This window comes from Propithecus coquereli, unplaced genomic scaffold (genome assembly GCF_000956105.1).
Source record: "Propithecus coquereli isolate 6110/MARCELLA unplaced genomic scaffold, Pcoq_1.0 Scaffold59, whole genome shotgun sequence".
In the NCBI taxonomy this organism is placed as follows: domain Eukaryota; kingdom Metazoa; phylum Chordata; class Mammalia; order Primates; family Indriidae; genus Propithecus; species Propithecus coquereli.
The window spans coordinates 1,859,206-1,876,213 of record NW_012151840.1 but is presented as its reverse complement, the minus strand read 5'-3'; the positions used below and the strand labels follow the sequence as shown (position 1 = coordinate 1,876,213).

At 55.5% G+C, this 17,008-nt stretch overlaps 3 protein-coding genes across 8 annotated transcripts in view; 2 read left to right on the top strand and 1 right to left on the bottom strand.

The window, feature by feature from the left end:
• Positions 1-8,972, top strand: part of PMF1 (polyamine-modulated factor 1) — a 15,563-nt gene extending 6,591 nt beyond the window's left edge. The window contains exons 2-5 of one of the 2 annotated variants that reach the window (XM_012658605.1): positions 3,915-4,020; positions 5,127-5,227; positions 6,541-6,736; positions 8,454-8,972. In XM_012658605.1, coding sequence (XP_012514059.1) covers positions 3,915-4,020; positions 5,127-5,227; positions 6,541-6,736; positions 8,454-8,507 — 457 coding nt within the window. In that variant the 3' untranslated portion in view covers positions 8,508-8,972. The remainder of the gene's footprint in view (positions 1-3,914; positions 4,021-5,126; positions 5,228-6,540; positions 6,737-8,453) is intronic. The other variant, XM_012658606.1, reaches the window with a different exon arrangement.
• Positions 8,973-10,659: 1,687 nt separating this feature from the next.
• On the top strand, positions 10,660-11,874 carry BGLAP (bone gamma-carboxyglutamate (gla) protein). Its single transcript, XM_012658608.1, has 4 exons — positions 10,660-10,871; positions 11,134-11,172; positions 11,321-11,390; positions 11,595-11,874. The coding sequence occupies exons 1-4, from the start codon at positions 10,808-10,810 to the stop codon at positions 11,728-11,730; spliced, it is 309 nt and encodes a 102-aa protein (XP_012514062.1). The 5' UTR covers positions 10,660-10,807; the 3' UTR covers positions 11,731-11,874.
• A 1-nt stretch (position 11,875) lies between these two features.
• On the bottom strand, positions 11,876-16,766 carry PAQR6 (progestin and adipoQ receptor family member VI). Of its 5 annotated transcripts, none has more exons than XM_012658599.1 (8): positions 16,582-16,766; positions 15,257-15,332; positions 14,712-14,839; positions 14,372-14,577; positions 14,131-14,257; positions 13,677-13,773; positions 13,354-13,504; positions 11,969-12,970 (listed from the first exon to the last, which is right to left on the bottom strand). In XM_012658599.1, exons 2-8 carry the CDS (start codon positions 15,305-15,307, stop codon positions 12,696-12,698), a joined length of 1,035 nt encoding a protein of 344 aa, XP_012514053.1. In that variant the 5' UTR covers positions 15,308-15,332; positions 16,582-16,766; the 3' UTR covers positions 11,969-12,695. The 5 variants fall into 5 exon arrangements, with proteins under 5 accessions (XP_012514056.1, XP_012514057.1, XP_012514053.1 ...); XM_012658600.1 differs by having other exon boundaries at positions 11,989-12,970; positions 16,529-16,766; XM_012658601.1 differs by lacking the exon at positions 16,582-16,766 and adding an exon at positions 15,941-15,970 and having other exon boundaries at positions 11,989-12,970.
• Between the last annotated feature and the right edge of the window lie 242 nt (positions 16,767-17,008).

The window sequence follows — 17,008 nt, the reverse complement described above, 5'->3', positions numbered from 1 at the left end:
AGTGCAGTGGCATCATTATAGCTCACTGCAACCTCAAACTCCTGGGCTCAAGGGATCCTCATGCCTTAGCCTCCCAAGTATTAAGCTAGGATTACAGGCATGCACCACCTTGTCTGACTAATCTTTTCTATTTTTAGTAGAGATGGGGTCTTACTCTTGCTCAGGCTGGTCTTGAACTCCTGAACTCAAGTGGTCCTCCTGCCTTGGGCTCCCAGAGTGCTAGGATTACAGGCATGAGCTACCGTGCCTCACCTAAATGTGGTTTTTAAAAGTTATATTCATTGATGATAAATTTAGTTCCCCTTCCCCCCACTTTTTAACACAATTTAGCCTTTTCTCAGTAGTGGGGACAAATGCCAATGGCTGGTTTTTCCTGCTGCTGGGTTGGTTTCTGCATGTGCAGTTGTACACAAGCCACATTTACTAGCCTTTGCCTTCCATAGGGGAAGAGACTTTTCTGCTCTGGGGAGCCAAGTTACTGTCCTACACCTCTGAGGGGACCACAAGGACTGAATAATTGCAGCTAACATGGAGCATCTCAGTGTGCTGGGCAGTGTACTAAGTACTTCATATATGTAACTTCATTTAATCCTCACAATAATTTTGTGAGGTGTAGATAGTTATTATCCCCATTTGACAGAGGAGGAAACTGAGACTAACAAAGGTAAAGAAGTTATCAGAGGTCTCTCAGCTAATGAGTGGTAGAGGTAGGATTTGAATCCAGGCAAAAGGGCAGGCAGTCCGTCTTCAGAGCTGTACCCTTACACAGCGCATAGCTGGGTGGCCTCTTGTGTACCCTTGGAAGGCCAAGGCCAGGAGACCATTTCTTCACGGGGTGAAGGGGGTTATTGCCAGAGAGGATATGGGGGAGGCTCCTGGGGGAGGAGGACTCCTCTGCCCAAGCAACTCAGGCCCCAGGGCCCTGGGGTCCAGGGTGGGAGCAGGGCAGGTCTAGGGCCGGGCCGCCCAGGCCTCACCTCAGCCCCAGTCGCCCAGTGGGGTGTCCTATGTGCTGCTGTGCGTCTAATGCTATTCTGGGCACCCTGGAGGTCCCAGCAACATTGCAGAGGGCATTCTATCCACAAAGATATTACAGTTTGCATGAGAATATAAGATATGACACTTGGGGGACAGATGGTCTTGAATGTTTTCTATTAAATAAAATATATTGCTTTCCTGCTCCTCCCTGAATATATTTTTCAGGAAATCCACAAGCGCATTCAAACTATTTCCAAGTCTGCATTGGCTTTCAAGGAAGGGATCACTTTCCTCCTGTACTCACTTTCCTCCTGTACTCACTGACACCAGCCCCAATCTGGCTGCCTTCTCTCCTTGATTAAGCCGCATTGTCCTGTTCAGCATATATTCCTGTCTTGTGTATTTGTATGAATGTGCATGTTTCTGGGGTCCTTCACTTTCATTGTATTCTCAGCCATAAAGGAGACCCCAGAAGAGTTCACAAGCAGCACTAGTGGTCAGAATTTTCTTCACCCCTGCCCTGGGCCCTGTTGGCCTGTCTGAGCTGAGGAGAGATGCACCCAGCTCAGACCCTCTGCCTGCTGAGGGGGTTGGGAGGAGGAACAGGATCTTCCGTGTCCAAGCCAAACCTGTTTCAAGCCACAATTACCCAGTCTCAGTTCCAGCCTTGCTTGGTCAGGCACCATGTGTTCCTCCACATTCCTCCCGGTAGCCACAGGCTGCGTGGCTAGTGAGGCCAGCAGCAAAACAAGATGTCCGGGACTCTGCCGAGGGTTGAAAGGACACCCACCATCTGTTCTTTGTACAATATTACCCTCCTAGGTTTAGCCTCCAAGGTGTACTGATACGGAATGTATACCATTGAAAAGGTGGGAGACTGTGTCACCCTGACCCAGGGGTGTGCTGCTGGTAGGAGCTTACCACCGACTCTGAAAATAAAGCCCTGGTTTTCAGCATTTGCCAATTTCCAAGGTGTAAATACTCGTAAATTACCAACATGGCACCACTAAATACAGAGTTGAGAAGAGATGGGCAGCAGCACATCTTTATATGATATTTCCACCAGGCAGACAACAGATATAAATTACCACACAGGCAGAGTAAAATGTGGTAGAGTGATTAGGAAGTGGTATGTTTGGAGTAGTTAGTACCTAGTACTGTAAGTGCTGTTTACCTGTTTTTTAATATAATTTATTGTAAGTGTATATAATTTTTTAATAATGACTGTGTTTAACACCTGGCTCACAGAGTTCCTGAAATTTTAACAGTTGTCCCTTGCAATTGCCACTGTGAGCTGGCTCCCCCACACCACTGCTGTTAGTCTGCACCTGTTTCCAAAAACATCGTGTGGGGGTGGGGATCGTGGGGGAGGCCTCAAGAGCCTTGAGAAAGGGAGGACCCAGCAGTGATTCCCTGACTAGGGCTCTGCACTGGGCTCTGGTACCTAATGACCTGTTTATCCTGTGGCCCACCAGCCTCATCCCCACAGCTGAGATGCATCCTGACCCATATTAGAGCACAGATGTGAGCTTTTGTGTGTTTGAGGACTCTTCTTGAGCTCAGACACTTTCCATAGGTCACTTGAACATTGCTTCATCTGACACCACCTCCCCCCAACTTAAAGATGATCCTTAGGATACACTGTCTCAGCCCCATAACCCTGGCCCTTTTCTTTCACAAGTGATGATTACCATATTCCTGTGAGTTTCTGCATTTGCTGCCATCTCTCTCTCCCCACTGGAAGCTCTCATTCACCCCTGAATACCCAGTTCCTGGTGGGTGACTGGCATACAGCAGACACTCAGTGAATATTTGTTGAAGGGGAAGGGCCTGAGAGAGTAGACAGAGACTCCCAGGAAAACAAGGGGGAGGGAGAGGAAACCACCAAGAGAGTTCATGTAACTTGTTTGAGTTTCTTTATCCAGGAGGAGTAAGCCATTGTGAATATACTGGGTCCCTTTTGATCCTTTCAGCTACCAGGGATGTAGCAATGAGGCGGTCTCAGCTGTTAGTGCCAGAGACCTGACTGAAAATCAGGCTTGGGGCCAGGCACACACCTGGGTGGCTCATATCTGTAATCCTAGCACTTTGGGAGGCTGAGGCAGGAGGATTGCTCGAGGCCAGGAGTTCGAGACCACCCTGAGCAAGAGTGAGACCCCTTCTCTACTAAAAATACAAACATTAGCCGGGTGTTGTGGCATGTGCCTGTAGTCCCAGCTACTCGGGAGGCTGAGGCAGGAGGATGGCTTGAGCCCCGGAGTTTGAGGCTGCAGAGAGCTACAACAATGCCATTTCACTCTACCCAGGGAGACAGAGTGAGACTCAAAAAAATTTTTTTTAAATCAGGCTTGAACAATACAAGAAATCTATTATCTCAGGTAATAAGAGGCTCCAAAGTCGGTGGCTGCAGGTTGGTGTAAGCCCTACCCTCAGGCCAGGGCCCCCACAGTTGCCAGTAGCTGGAGGCATCACCTGGATACAGTAATGTCCTGCAGAAAGGGCATCAGTCACCTCCTGCGTGGCTCTTTGGGAGTAAGGCAATCTTTCCCCGAGGCCACAGGCCCTGCCCTCATCTAGGAACTGGAATGACCAGAGATTCTCAGAGTGTGGTTCCCAGACCAGCACCATCAGCCTCACCTGGAAGCTCATTAGAAACTGGGGTATTGAGGGGCAGTGATCTTTGAAGGATAAACAGTTGAACACCACTTGGGGCTCTCCTGAGAGGAAGTGGGGATGCCGATGGGGCACTGGTGGGGATGAGCCATCCTCAGTGACTCGAGCTGCAGATGAGAGATTTGCATCCACTGCCTTTAACCAGGGCCAGGAAGTGGACAAAGCTTAAGAGTCCTGTGATGAGAAGCAGAGGTGCCCAGGTAACCTGGCAACTGGCTGTACACCTGACCCTCCCCACCTCTGCTCTCTCTCCTTCCCACCAGCTACCAGAGATTCACTGACTGTTACAAGCGCTTCTACCAGTTGCAGCCTGAGATGACCCAGCGAATCTATGACAAGTTTATAACTCAGTTGCAAGCATCTATTCGGGTGAGTGGCAAGAAGCCCAGCAGGTACTGTTGACTTGGTTCTATCTCTAGATTGTCAGTCCCCTGGGGGCTGTGACCGCCCTCTGCCCCTGTCTGCTCAGCCCCTAGAACTTCCTTGGTGCCCAGCAGGCTGCAGCATCTGTCATGCCTCCCCTCCAAGTGTTAGGGATATCTTAAACACCCCCTGCTCTCATTGTCCTGTATTGTAATTATGTGTTTATATGTGTCTGCCCCACTGTGCAAGCTCAGCGAGGGCAGGATGGGGTCTCACTCATCTTTGTACCTCCAGCTCCTGATGAGATACCTGGCACAGAGAAGGCATTTAACAAATTGTTTGAATTCAGAGGAACTGAATACTACTGGGAATATACGAAAGGATATGATTCCATTCTTGTCTTTAAGTAACTGTGGTATCTGTATAGAATTAAACTTCCATGCTGCTACACTCCTGGCTGGTCCTGTTAAGCATCAAAATGTGTGATTTCAGCAAAGAGGGCTTGAGGAGTGGGGATAGCAGCATTCAGAAATGGCAGGGGGGGCCGGGCGCGGTGGCTCACGCCTGTAATCCTAGCACTCTGGGAGGCCGAGGCGGGCGGATCGCTTGAGCTCAGGAGTTCGAGACCAGCCTGAGCAAGAGCGAGACCCCATCTCTACTAAAAATAGAAAGAAATTATCTGGACAACTAAAAATATATAGAAAAAATTAGCCGGGCATGGTGGCGCATGCCTGTAGTCCCAGCTACTCAGGAGGCTGAGGCAGAAGGATCGCTTGAGCCCAGGAGTTTGAGGTTGCTGTGAGCTAGGATGACGCCATGGCACTCACTCTAGCCAGGGCAACAGAGTGAGACTCTGTCTCAAAAAAAAAAAAAAAAAGAAACGGCTGGGGGGGGGAGAGGCTTGCTGCAGGCTCTTTAAATGTTTCCCATTTTATATTTTATCTTCTTAATTATAAAAGCCACATGTTATAGAAAAGTTGGAATGTTTGGGAAAGTACAAAGACACAGAACAGAAATTAGCCAAAATCTTACCAAGTGCTGTTAGCAGTTTATTGTATTTCCACTATGGGTTTGTCTAGTATCATTACAGCTTTTTCCTCCTCTCTCTTCAGGAGGAAATCTCTGAAATCAAAGAGGAAGGGAACCTGGAAGCTGTCTTGAATGCCTTGGATAAAATTGTGGAAGAAGGCAAAGCCCGCAATGAACCAGCCTGGTGAGCAGAGGGGTGGGGAGGTGAGAAGAGTGATGGAAGGTGCCTGGGGAAGAGGCAGCAATTCAGCTTCTTGGAGGAGACTTTAAGACTGACCCACATCCGTGAGACTCTGGGCTCATGGCCCCTGAGAGAGGACCCTTTGAAAGGGACAAGTAGAAAGGACAGACACCAAATAGTAACCAAGAACAGTTGAAACCCACAGGGTTCCCTCTGGGGGAGGGGAGCCACAGGGCAACTCGTGTTGTCCAGGGGTTCAGGGAGGGGAGTGGTTTGAGACAAGACTGAGGAAGCCCTCCTAGGGGAGCTCATTTGAGGATCTGTTGGACCTGTGGGAGAAAGGCAGGCTAGGGGTGTGGGAAGGGACAGAATAGTTAGGTTTGGAATCGTGTAGAGTAGGCTGGCGAGGAACTGGTTTTTATTCATTTATTCAACAGATATTTAGGGAGCACCTACTATATGCTTGATACTGTTTTAGATGCCAGAGACTTAGCATTGAACAAGACAGATAAAACACCTGCTCTCTTGGAGCTGACATTTCAGTGGGCAGCCTGGCTGCCCAGTATAGGTCAAGTGCAAGATGGAGAAGTGGGGCCTGGGGTGAGGAGTAGAGAGCAGAGGCCATCAAGACCACAGCGGCCTGAGCGCCTGCCACCTACAACCCTCCCTCCATTCCTCAGTGGGATCCTAGGCCAGATGGAGTAGATATATTTTTTTGTACCTCCAATTTTGTTATGCTTTGTGACCTTACTACTTAAGAGAATTAAGTTTTACAGCTGAAAAAGAATTTTTAGAAGAACCTACAGTGGCTTCTTAACACCCTGCCCCACCCCAATATTCTTGCCTCCTTAAACCTGTCTTTCCTTATCTTCCCACATCAGCCAACACTTACCAGGGCCTCCCAGCCACCCCAACCTCTCCAACTCACAGTCTGATGGAGTGGATGCACAAGCAGGGCACATGGTCACAATGACAGAGGCAGGGGCTGAAAAGACACCTTTTGCCCTGGAGTGTTCTAGATGAGAGACTATATGTGGAAGAGAAGAGAGAATGTGGGGTATGGTTGGGAAGGCTAAGATAGGAGCTGAAGTGAGAAGGGGAGAGGTGTACCCCTAGGCATGGAAGCTGAGGGATAGGAGGTGAGCATTCCCATCAAGAGCAGGTCTTGGGAGGTGAGATGGACTGCAGGAGAGGCCTTGGAAGCCAGCCCAACTTGGGACTGGAGGTGGGAATGCCACTGATTTGGCTTGGAAGTAGAACCCTCCCCCCGAAATCCTCCCCCTCCCTCATCCCTCGTGTTCCATGTGGCTCTCTAGGCGCCCCAGTGGGATCCCAGAGAAAGACCTGCACAGCGCCATGGCACCCTACTTCTTGCAGCAACGGGATACCCTACAGCGCCGTGTGCAGAAGCAGGAGGCCGAGAACCGGCAGCTGGCAGATGCCGTCGTGGCTGGGCGCAGGCAGGTGGAGGAGCTGCAGCTACAGGTCCAGGCGCGGCAGCAGGCCTGGCAGGTAAATGTGCTGGCCCTACCTGCTTTCTCTTCCTTCCCTAATAGGACCTCTGAGATCCCCAGATTGATGGCTTCCTCCATTCCAACATAAGGGATCCCTGTAGGGAGTAGGAGAGTCTGCTGCTATAGGACAGTCTCATTACCTCTCCTTGGACATGTGCAGTCGTCTCTTTGCTGACCTCAGCAGACAGGCTCCCCACATCCTCTCCTCTCCCTGGGGCACACCTGCTCTTGGCTGAAGTCTAGCTGGAGGCATGCATTGCCCTGCTGCAGCAGGTGAGGACACAGGCACAGAGAGGGCAGCTGACTTGCCCGGGATAACAGCTCTCCATATCAGAGTTGGAGTTAATATCCAGTGGTCGTTCTACTACTTCATGTGACCATTGCCCAATATATTTAAAATGTATACGTTAGAATGACTTCTAGAGCCTTCACCACGTGTAAAACATATCTTCCATGCAAGAAATATGTGTCCTATGAGGGTGAACTTAATTTTTGAAAGTGGCCCAAAGTCACTTGGGGCCAAGGTGTGTGAAGAAGGCGATCGAGCTGGATGACGGGGGAGCAGGTGTGGCTGCAGAGAGATGAGAAGGATTTTCTTATTGGCTTGAGGTGTGGCTCCAAGAGAACGTTTCCAGTAGACCTTGAGTGGTAGCATCCCTGTTGGATTCTCTCCATCCAGCATTTAGATGTCCAGCTTATACCTACTTATAGCTATTTGACAGCCTCCTTCCTGGGGCAGACCTTCCTATTCCTGAGGGGGACAGGGCCCCAAATCTGTGGTTCCCAGATCCCCCTGGTCTTCTCTTCCCATGACCAGTTAGCTGTAGTCCAAAGGCCCTGCCTGGCTCAGCAAGGGTCCCAAGCCTTGGGGAGGTGGCAGCAGGTGGAAGGTTGGCAGCCTGCTCTGCTCCTTCTTGTCCCCACCCCCTCCAGTCTCCCCATGTCACAGACTAGTCCTAGGGGACTGGACAACAGGCATGAGGCTGGGAGTGACCAAGGCCCTCGGTCTGGGGCTGTCTCGGGGCAGCTCCGTAGCTGAGTTGGGCACTCTGGGGACCGCCCTGCCGAGTCCTCAGGCAAGTGCTGTTCTGCTCCACCACCGCCACTCGATCACCGGGCCCCGGTCGCTCCCGTTGCTGGCTTCCAAACTGGTCAGATAATGGTTGTCAGGGCCCCACCACTTCTGACACTCGGCGCTTCTATTTTAAGAGGGGGAATAAAGCCGCCTGCTCTTACAGCCACACCTCATCCATTCCAGCTACAGATCCTCACATTGTTTGAAGTGGGTCTACTGGATAGAGTGTTCAGTGCTGAGCCCTGTGTGGCAGCTTCAAAGAGCTATTTTTTACCACAATTTCCATGTCAGTAGCCTAACTGAAAGTTCACTTAATTCAAGAAAGTTTCTCTGCTAGAAAGCTCTGATGAGGTCAGAGGATTAGAGGGCCACTTTGGAGGCCCTTATTGAAGATGTGCTCAGGTTAGGGGAGGCCTAGCCCAGGCGGTCACAACCCAGCTTGCCATAAATAATCTGCTGAGTCGTGGGGACTTGCTAATGGGCCTTCGTCCTAACAAGCCCGGCTGGGCCAGTGACACGAGCCACAGACCCCATCCATATTGTCCTGGAGGAAACGCAGGCCTGGAGTCAAGGACAGCGGAGGGAAAGCATTTGGGTTTTCTCATATCCCGATTTGTCTGTTCTCTCCTATTGATTTCAGGCTCTACACAGAGAACAGAGGGAGCTGGTGGCTGTGCTGAGAGAGCCTGAGTGAGGAGATGGCTGGGCCCAGAAGCAGAGGGCAGGCAAGGTCGAGGGCCTATGGTCTAGCATGCTGGGCCTGGGCCTGTCCTCTGAGAACAGCTGAAATGGTGCCCAGTCCTTAAGCAGTGATGGAATTTGCCAGAGGACCAGGCTAGAGCAAGCCCCACTGCCACTGTGCCTTTGGGGCGCCCTTGGGGTTGGTCTCAAACACACCCCTCACCTTCAGATTCCTCCCTGTTTTCTTCTAACTGGAGGATTCTTGCCAGCTCCCACCTGGGAATCAAGCACTAGCTTCTTTCCTCCTGGTTCAGGTCAACTCTGCCAACCCCCTCCTGCTGGTTCCTGAGCCCTCCCTAGGACCTAGCTTGGGGAATCTGTTTTCAATCTCCACTGATTGTCCCCTTGCTGGCCAGCCCAAGGGCTCTTACCACGTTCTCCCCACATCCGTAAATAAACTTCCTCCACTACACTGTAATCTGTGAGGATGCTTCCTCTGCCTGGGCCTTTCTGGGGCCAAGGCCTGCTGTTGGGCTTGCAAGTTCTGGCGCCAGTCAAGGCCTTGGTTGTAGTTCTCTGAGAGCCTCCAGGTTGCATGGGTTGGCAGGGGGTGTGTTTGACCATCATGTGCAGAGGGCAGCAGAGCTCTTCGTACAGAAACCAGAACCCCTGGGTTCCCTGTGGCCAGGACAAGCGCCAAGGGGGTATCCCTCTGTCCAGCCAAACCACACTTCTCTTTGCCATTTGGGCTGTTTCTGAGAAAGTGTCCATGGTGGGCCTCACTTTGGTGTTTGTGCATGGGGGCGGTGCACAGAGCAAGGTGGGCCCTCCAGAATAGCTGGCCACTTTGTCCTCTTGCTTCTGCTGCCTCACCATTCTCCAGGCAGGGCCAGCCAAAGGCAGGATGGTGCTTCCCAGACCAGAGGAGGTAGGAGGTTGGGTACGGATGGCAAAACTTTTTTCCATAGTGAGGGCCTCACCCTAACCCCTTGGGGAGAGGTTTGGTTGGGTCTGTCTGAGGCACATGGGGGACAGATAGGAAGACATCAGGTGGCCCCTGCTTGCCACCCCCTCACCACAAATTGAGCTCAGGCTTTGTTCCTCTGCCCGCCTCTTCACCATGGAGCTGCAAAATTCAAGCATCAGACGCTCCACTCCTGTCCAGCATGCTCCATTGAGTGCTTTGTTTATTTGTCAGGTTGGGCAGACAGTCTTGAGCCCTGCTGGGTGGGTAGGTGAGTGAGGACACAGGTCACAGAGGGGAAGGTGCCAGGACATCCTCCCTTCCCTCTCCAGGCTGACCTGAGGCAGTGGCGGCTTTTAGGTGTGGGATGGGGTGTTTTTGGGCTGGGATGTTTTGTCCCATAAAGGATAGGCCTTCCTATCACTTACGGGAGCACTACGGGAGGGCAGGTCCCTCCCCAAGGTTGTTACCACTGGGGAGGCTGCAAGGACAGGAGGAGAACCTGAGGGTCAGGAGCCTAGAGGTGCACTCCATCTCCCTGTTCCTCACAGGCCTTGTCTCCCTACCTGCTAGGGGCACAGGGAGGGAGTCCCCACCCCAGTGCCCCACCTCCCTGTCCTGTGCCCTGCGTACCTGGCAGTCATAGCCATGTGGCCTGCTCCGGAGATCGAGGCCTTCCTTATCTCACACCTGCCCCCACCTAAATTGGCTTTTGGCTCTTGGCCCCGTACTGCCCTGACCCTTTCTCCGTCTTGATGCACGGGGCCTGAGCAGTCGGGCTGCCCCCGCACTGGCTGCCTTTCCTGTCTCGCTGGGTGAATGAGGGCATTGCCGGGCACTCCCTCTCTGGGGTTTGGCTCCTGCCCATGGGGCTGCAGTAGAAATCACAGGCTGTGAGAGAGCTGGAACCAAGTTCTGCTCAAATCTATTTTAGACTCTGAGCCCCCCTTCTCTTTAGGCTCCCCCTAGAGCCCAGCCAGTGCTTAGCCGGGCCGGGGGTCTCCAAGAAAGAGTGAGTAGGGGTTAGAGACCCTGGGGAATGGGCAAGGGGCAATGTCGAGAGCCTGGAAGTCTCTGCTAGTGGCCCATCCTCCATCACTCCCGGGGACCCTGCCCAGGCAGCCACAGGCCCGACCACAACATCCTTTGGGGTTTGGCCTACAGAGCTGGGGCGGATGACCCCCAAATAGCCCTGGCAGATTCCTGTGACCCGCCTACAACATGGTCAGGTGCCCCTGCCCCCACCTCCAGGGCACAGCCTGGAGGGTATAAACAGTGCTGGAGGCTGGAAGGGGCAGACCAGCTGAGTCCTGGACAGCAGCCCTCACGCAGCCACTGACAGACGCACCATGAGGGCCCTCACACTCCTCGCTCTGCTGGCCCTGGCCGCACTGTGCCTCGCTGGACTGGCAGGTGAGTGCCCCCACCTCCGCCCAGGATGCACTTCACCGGGCGCTGTGAGGGGAATGTGCCATGGCCCTACCTCTCTCACTCCTTCCACTCCTGGCAGTCCCTTCTGCAGTCTAACCACCCTCCTGGACGCTCAATCTCTTTGCCCCCAGCTCTGTCCTTGTAGAAGGAGAGGAGGGAAGAGCAAGCTGCCAGAGAGGCAGGGGAAGGAGGATGAGGGCCCTAGGGATGAGCAGAGGTGAACCGGGCTCCTTTTCCTTTGCAGATGCGAAGCCCAGCAGTGCAGAGTCTGACAGAGGTGCAGGTATGAGGATGGGCCTGGTAGGGGGCTCCCAGTACCACCCCCTCACCCTGGTGCCCTCAGTCCCAATTCCCTACTCCTGCCACCTCTTGTCTGGCTGTCAGGAAGGCAGGCGTGTTCCCCACCTGATCCCTGCCCCTCTGCTCCGCAGCCTTCATGTCCAAGCAGGAGGGCAGTGAGGTGATAAAGAGACCCAAGCGCTACCTGTATCACTGGCTGGGGTAAGAGGAAGGGAGGTGCTGGGTCAGGGCCCTGCAGCGGCAGGACGGGCTGGGGAGGAGTTACAGCAGTGGGTGGCCTCTGTGGGCTGCTGGCGGGGTACGGGCAGTCCTCTCTGGCAGGGACTCTGGAGCCTCTTATGTGCAGTGGGAGGAGGGGGTGGGCATTTTGCACAGGGGCTGATGCTGTTTTGTTGGGTATCTCAGAGCCCCAGCCCCCTACCCATACCTGGATCCCCTGGAGCCCAAGAGGGAGGTGTGTGAGCTCAACCCGGACTGTGACGAGCTGGCTGACCACATCGGCTTCCAGGAGGCCTATCGGCGCTTTTACGGCACGGCCTAGGGCATCCGTCCTCCTGGCCCAGCTGGCAAGCCCAGCTCTGGCTCCTCGCACATCCCTTCCCTTGCCCTCACCCTGACCTCCCTGCCCTATGAGGGTGGGGTCCCCATCATCCCAGCTGCTCCAGAATAAACTCCAGAAGAGGAATTGGGCCTATGAGTCTGTCCAGTCTATGGAGTGTGGGAGGGAGGTGTTAGGAGGATGGAGGTGGAGAGGTTTTACCTTTTGCAGTCCCAGAAAGTGCTTCCCAGAGTCTGTTTATTTATTTATTTATTTGTACCTGCCTTGTTCCAGAAAGCATTGAGGATGGCTTCCTAAAGTCTAACTATGGTTCCCCGCAGCCAGCCTAGCACTCCCCTGCCCCCACCTCAATCTGGTCTGCCGCCAGTGACACACCCAGATGGACCCAGTCCCCAAAAGCCTGGACACCTCAAGTACACAGTTAATGACAAAGACAGACAGACTCATCTCTACAGATAAATAACTGCTGGCAAACTGGGCGCTACCTGGTTTGGGGGTGGGGGCCAAGTGCGTAGCCTCCCAGCCTGGTTAACAAGCATGCGAGGTAGGCCTGGGTTAGTCATGTTAGTTCTTCCCTGGGCTGAGCAGAGACTTCCAGGAGCACCAGAAACGGGGCCAGATGAAAGGGCCCCCATCTCCCCACCCCAAACTCCAACAGGCCATGGGTACAGCTCCAGCCCGGACACACACACCCCCCCTCTCAGACCCTCAGCACTTGCCCCACTCCCATCAAGAGCCCCTCACGGTCCCTCTCCCTCTCTGCTAGTCTCCCCCCAGCCCCCTGAACACCCCCCTTCTCCGCTGCCCTCTCTCCTCTGCTCTCTCGCCTCAGCCACTCTTGGTTCCAGGCTGAGATGTGTCTCCACCTTACAGGCCCAGGTCTGGGCTCCTCCCAGCACTGGGGCCTGGCCTCTGCCTTCCTCCAGGGCAGGGTTAGGAATGGGGCCTCACTGCTGTTTGGCTTGGGTACCCCCCTCTAGTTGGCCATCCTGCAGCAACGGGCATGTACCGGGGGCCCGAAGCAGGGAGGCTGTGAAAGCGGCAATGATGAGTAGGTTTCCAGCCACTGCCAAGCCCAGTGTGGCCACTGTGCCCACCAGGTCCAGGGGGGGTTCCTGTGTGGCCAGCCAGGCTTGGCGAGATCTCATATCAGCCAGCACCGCTTCCAGCTGGAAGTGGGTGCCCAGCACTGCACAGATGTGGAATAGCTGGTGACTGTGGCCTGTGGGGAGAATGGGCAGGTCAGGGCACATACCTGTTCCCAGGACAAGTCACCCCATCCTCTGGGCCTGCTATTCCCCTATAAATTGAGAGCAAGAAACCCTGACTCCAGAGTGGCTGGAAGGAGTGAATGAGCTGATACCCATAAAGCCCCCAGCATACATGCTGCCAGTTTTGCTGTTCATCTGAGACGGGTGGGTGGAGGATGGGCCTGGACCCTGAGGACCCTCCCAGCCGTGCTCTCTAGTTGCAGGAAGACAGGGAAGTGCTTCCTATCGTTTGCTTCCATCCTCGGGCTGCGATACCCCGTTTACTCAGTTCACCCTGTGCTCTGGGAAGCTGTCTCTCCCGCCTCTTCCTGGGCCAGGTCATGTGTGCTCTCACCAATGTAGTCAAAGCGTCCTGGTGCCAGGCGCTCGGGCAGGTGGGAGGCGAAGAGGAAGCCAGTGAGCAGCGCGCAGAAGAGGTGGTAGCCGTGGCTGGTGCTCAGCATCTCCTGGCCACAGCTGTGGCCCCGGCCCCAGCACAGCCCGAGCTGGCAAAGGAAAAGTGGGGCTGGTGGGGAGGGCTCAGGAGTGGAAACGTGGGATGTGTCTGGGATGTGGTGAGGATGCGGAGGGGGTGGGCACAGGCCGGGTGCTGGGCCTGAAGAGAAGGCACAGGGCTCAGGTCAGGGACTGGGGGGCAGGCACCCCAGGCACCCTTACCCGATAGAAGAGTGGGAGGTTGTCGAACAGGAAGGGATAGGCGAAGGCTGCTGTGCGGAGGACCTTACTGAGCCCAGGGCTTTCGAGCTCGGGGAACCTGGGAAGTAGGAGGGAAAGGCTGGTCACCATCCCTATGCTCTGGATAGGGGTCCGAGAAGGGCAAGGGCAAGGCCAAGACGGAATGTCAATGCAGCTTAACCTAAGAAAGCCCTTAGGCACACGGCCCCCTCTGTAAATGAGCACTGCTGTATGTGGCGATAAAGACACCTGCCTGTCAGGTGGCTGTGAGAATTGAAGGAGACCAGCATGGGCATGACGCTAGCACACAGGGTCTGACAGAGCAAGTCCTCAGTAAGTGGTCCTGTTGTTACTAACATTATTCGAGAGCAGTGAGGTGTGTCCTTTTCTGTGCCTCCACCTTCCCGGTCCCCACTGAAGGTGCCTGAGAACCCACCGGGAGTAGCAGGAGAGGCCGGTGCACAGGAAGGAATTGAGTGCGGCGGCAGGCACAAAGAGCTGGTGCAAGCGGCCGTGCAGCCAGGAGGCCGGCATGGAGTAGGCGGCATAGGGGAAGGCGCAGCCTGTGGGGAGGTTGGGGCGTGGTCTGAGGCCAGGAGCGCGCCCCTCCCTCATGCGTCCCCTCCCTCCATCGTCACCTCAGTGCGGAGCGCCTGGCCCGCCACCCTTCAGCTCACCCAGACTGTATAGGCTGAGTGCACCGTAGTCCAGGAAGTAGCAGATGTGACGCGCGCGGGGCGACATGGAGCTGAAGGTGTGCGCGCAGCACGACGCGAAGGGGTAGAGGCAGGCGGGCAGCAGGAAGACGAGCAGCGGCCAGTGGTACGGCTCCGCGCGGAAGCCCGGGCCCCCGGCCAGCACTAGGAGGCGCCACAGGAAGTACCTGCAGCGGGCATGTGCTCAGGCCGCCGCGGACCCCCGCGACTGCCACTGCAGCCCGTGGGCCTGGACGGTCCCTGCCCACCTGGGTACCCCCTCTGAGCTCAAGGTGTGGGCTGGGGCAGAGCCTCCCCTCACCAGGTGGGCAGGAAGTGAGTCCAGATGTTGACCGTCTCGTTGGTCATCTGGAAAGAGCTGAGGACACAGTCCAAGGCCGAGCTGGTGGGGCGGCGGTAGCCAGACATGATGCCATCTTCCCAGAACACCTGGGGTAGTGGTGGGAAGGAGAGAGAGTAGGGCAGTCATTGTGCCAGGGCCTTTCCTTCCATGAGAGATCTCTGGAAGCCAGGTTGAGGAGGGGCTGGAGATCACAGTGGCCCCAAAGCCAAACTAAATGCGGACCCCCATCTTACCACAGGTTCCAGTACCCACAGAGCAGCTAAGAAACAGAAGAGCCAGAGTAAAGGGACAAGATAGGATTGGGGAGGGAGAGTCTGGATGGAAGGACCTTCTGGGCTGTAGGAGGGGGTCAAACGCTTGTTCCTTAGAGAACAGAGGAAGAGTCTCACTGGAACGCGAGGGCTAAGAAGCTAAGAACCTCGGGGAGGCACTTCCCCAACAGCTAACAGACAACCTCTGCCCAGTCCTTTGGAGAGTCAGGGTTGGTGGATGGAGCGCCTCACCCTGGGGACCTGGTGCACTCGAAGGAGCTGAGGCAGCTTGAGACTGAGCATGGTGACCTGGCACCTCCACGTTGACCTGGAAACAGAGGTGGGTGGGGGGATCAGGTATCTGTCCCCAGCCACAGGCCCCTTTTCACCCAGGTTCAGGCTGGACCTGGTCACCGAGCCCCAGGGTGGGGGCATGTGCACGGGCGCACGCACACGTGTGGGAGGTAGCTGGCCAGAGTGGCTTCCTTCAAGCCAGGGCAGGGTGGCCCAGCTTCCCCAGTCACATCGCATAACCCCAGCCCCTCCCCGTCTTAGCCTAGGGGCGTTCAGCACCCCCCCATTGACAGGGGCTTGCCAGCGTCGGCCCGGCAGGGAGTGGATGGTCCTACCCAGTCAGCAGCCTGCCTCAGTTAGTAATCTCAGCTCCCCAGCCTGATTTTTGTCTCAGGGAGAACCCCGACTGCCAGTGGCCAGCAGGAGCCTGAGCACCCCACCCCACCAGAAAGCGCTTTGGCTCTCAGTGCCGGAGCTGAGCCCCGAAAACTCCTGGCTCTCCAGAGTTCCTGGAGAAGCAGGATGCCGTCAGGTGGCCCAAGGAATTAGGGGGATGCCTGGCTCTTCTCTGAGGACTACGCTTGCGCCCCCTGGTAGCATTCGGGGGTTCCTCCTGAGCCCCGTGCCCCTCAGCCCCCAGACCTGCACGCTGCCTCCGGTGCCGGCTCTGCTGCCCCGCCCGCCTCTCCAGCGCCTCTCCCGGCACATTCCTTGGCACAAGTGGAGGGGCTGGGCCAGCTAGGTAGGCGGAGCCGCCCCAAGAGGAAGGAAATGGGACACTCCCCCACCTCCCAGCCCAAACTTCCCAGCAACTCTACAGCCTAGCTCCACCCCTCTTCCTGCCGCCAGCTTCGACTGTCCATCTGTGTGCCTGTTTTTGCTGCACACGCTCTGCACCTCTGTCATTCAAGGGTTTGGGGCCCTCTGCTCCTGAGCTGGGTGCTGGGAACCCTGCTGGGCACAAGGCAAACTTGGTCCCTAGTCCCTGCATCCCAGAACTTAAAGATGGATGAGGGCCTCCCAGGGTATCTCTTGCCCCTTCCCAGGAATGGGATGGAGGTCTTGCCTGCCCCAAGAGTGCTGCCCATCTATCAGGGTGAGGGGTGAGAGGAAGGTGCTGGGGTCTGTCTCCTTCCAGGGTCCCTCGCTTTAGCAGTAGGATTTGGAGATTAGAGTAGAGTGGGGTGTGTGCAGCTGCAGTGGAAACGGGGGCTGGAGCAGGTGCTGTACCTCTGTTTCCCCAGAAGAGGAGTGTCAGAGCCCCAGAAGGCGAGCTTCCTTACCCAGAGCTTGACAGGTGCTCCTAAGCTGGCGGGTCAGCAGGCTGGGGCTCCACGGGGCGGAGGCCCAGGCTCCTGCCAGCTGGGCTGATGGAGGGAGAGGAGAGCGGCCAGGCAGGCAGGCCAGGCCTGGGCAGGGAGTGGGGAGACAAAGGGAGCCAGGGAACAATCCCAGCCTTGTCCAGCCTCCAGAGAGCTGCACGGGGTGGCCCTGCCCCATTAGCAGGCAGCTCACTCGGCCTCCTGCACACAGCCAGCCTCTCCAGCGTGATCCAACGTCCCTATGCTGACTGGCTAGAACAGGCCAGAAGCCCAAGTCAGGACATAACCACAGCGCTGCGGAGTCCAACCCCACCCCAGAGCAGCGCACCCCAGGTGCAGGTTCTGCCAGGAGTCAAGGACGGCTCTGCATTAGGATGGGCAGAAGAAC

Bases quoted from the DNA above. Each gene is read 5' to 3' on its own strand.
- BGLAP (XM_012658608.1), top strand. From the start codon at position 10,808: ATGAGGGCCCTCACACTCCTCGCTCTGCTGGCCCTGGCCGCACTGTGC. The intron at 10,872-11,133 runs GTGAGTGCCCCC...TTTCCTTTGCAG, and splicing joins GTGCCTCGCTGGACTGGCAG to ATGCGAAGCCCAGCAGTGCA. The intron at 11,391-11,594 runs GTAAGAGGAAGG...TGGGTATCTCAG, and splicing joins TACCTGTATCACTGGCTGGG to AGCCCCAGCCCCCTACCCAT.
- PAQR6 (XM_012658599.1), bottom strand. From the start codon at position 15,307: ATGCTCAGTCTCAAGCTGCCTCAGCTCCTTCGAGTGCACCAGGTCCCC. The intron at 14,840-15,256 runs GTGAGGCGCTCC...CCACTACCCCAG, and splicing joins GAGTGCACCAGGTCCCCAGG to GTGTTCTGGGAAGATGGCAT. The intron at 13,774-14,130 runs GTGGGTTCTCAG...CCTACTTCCCAG, and splicing joins GGCCTCTCCTGCTACTCCCG to GTTCCCCGAGCTCGAAAGCC.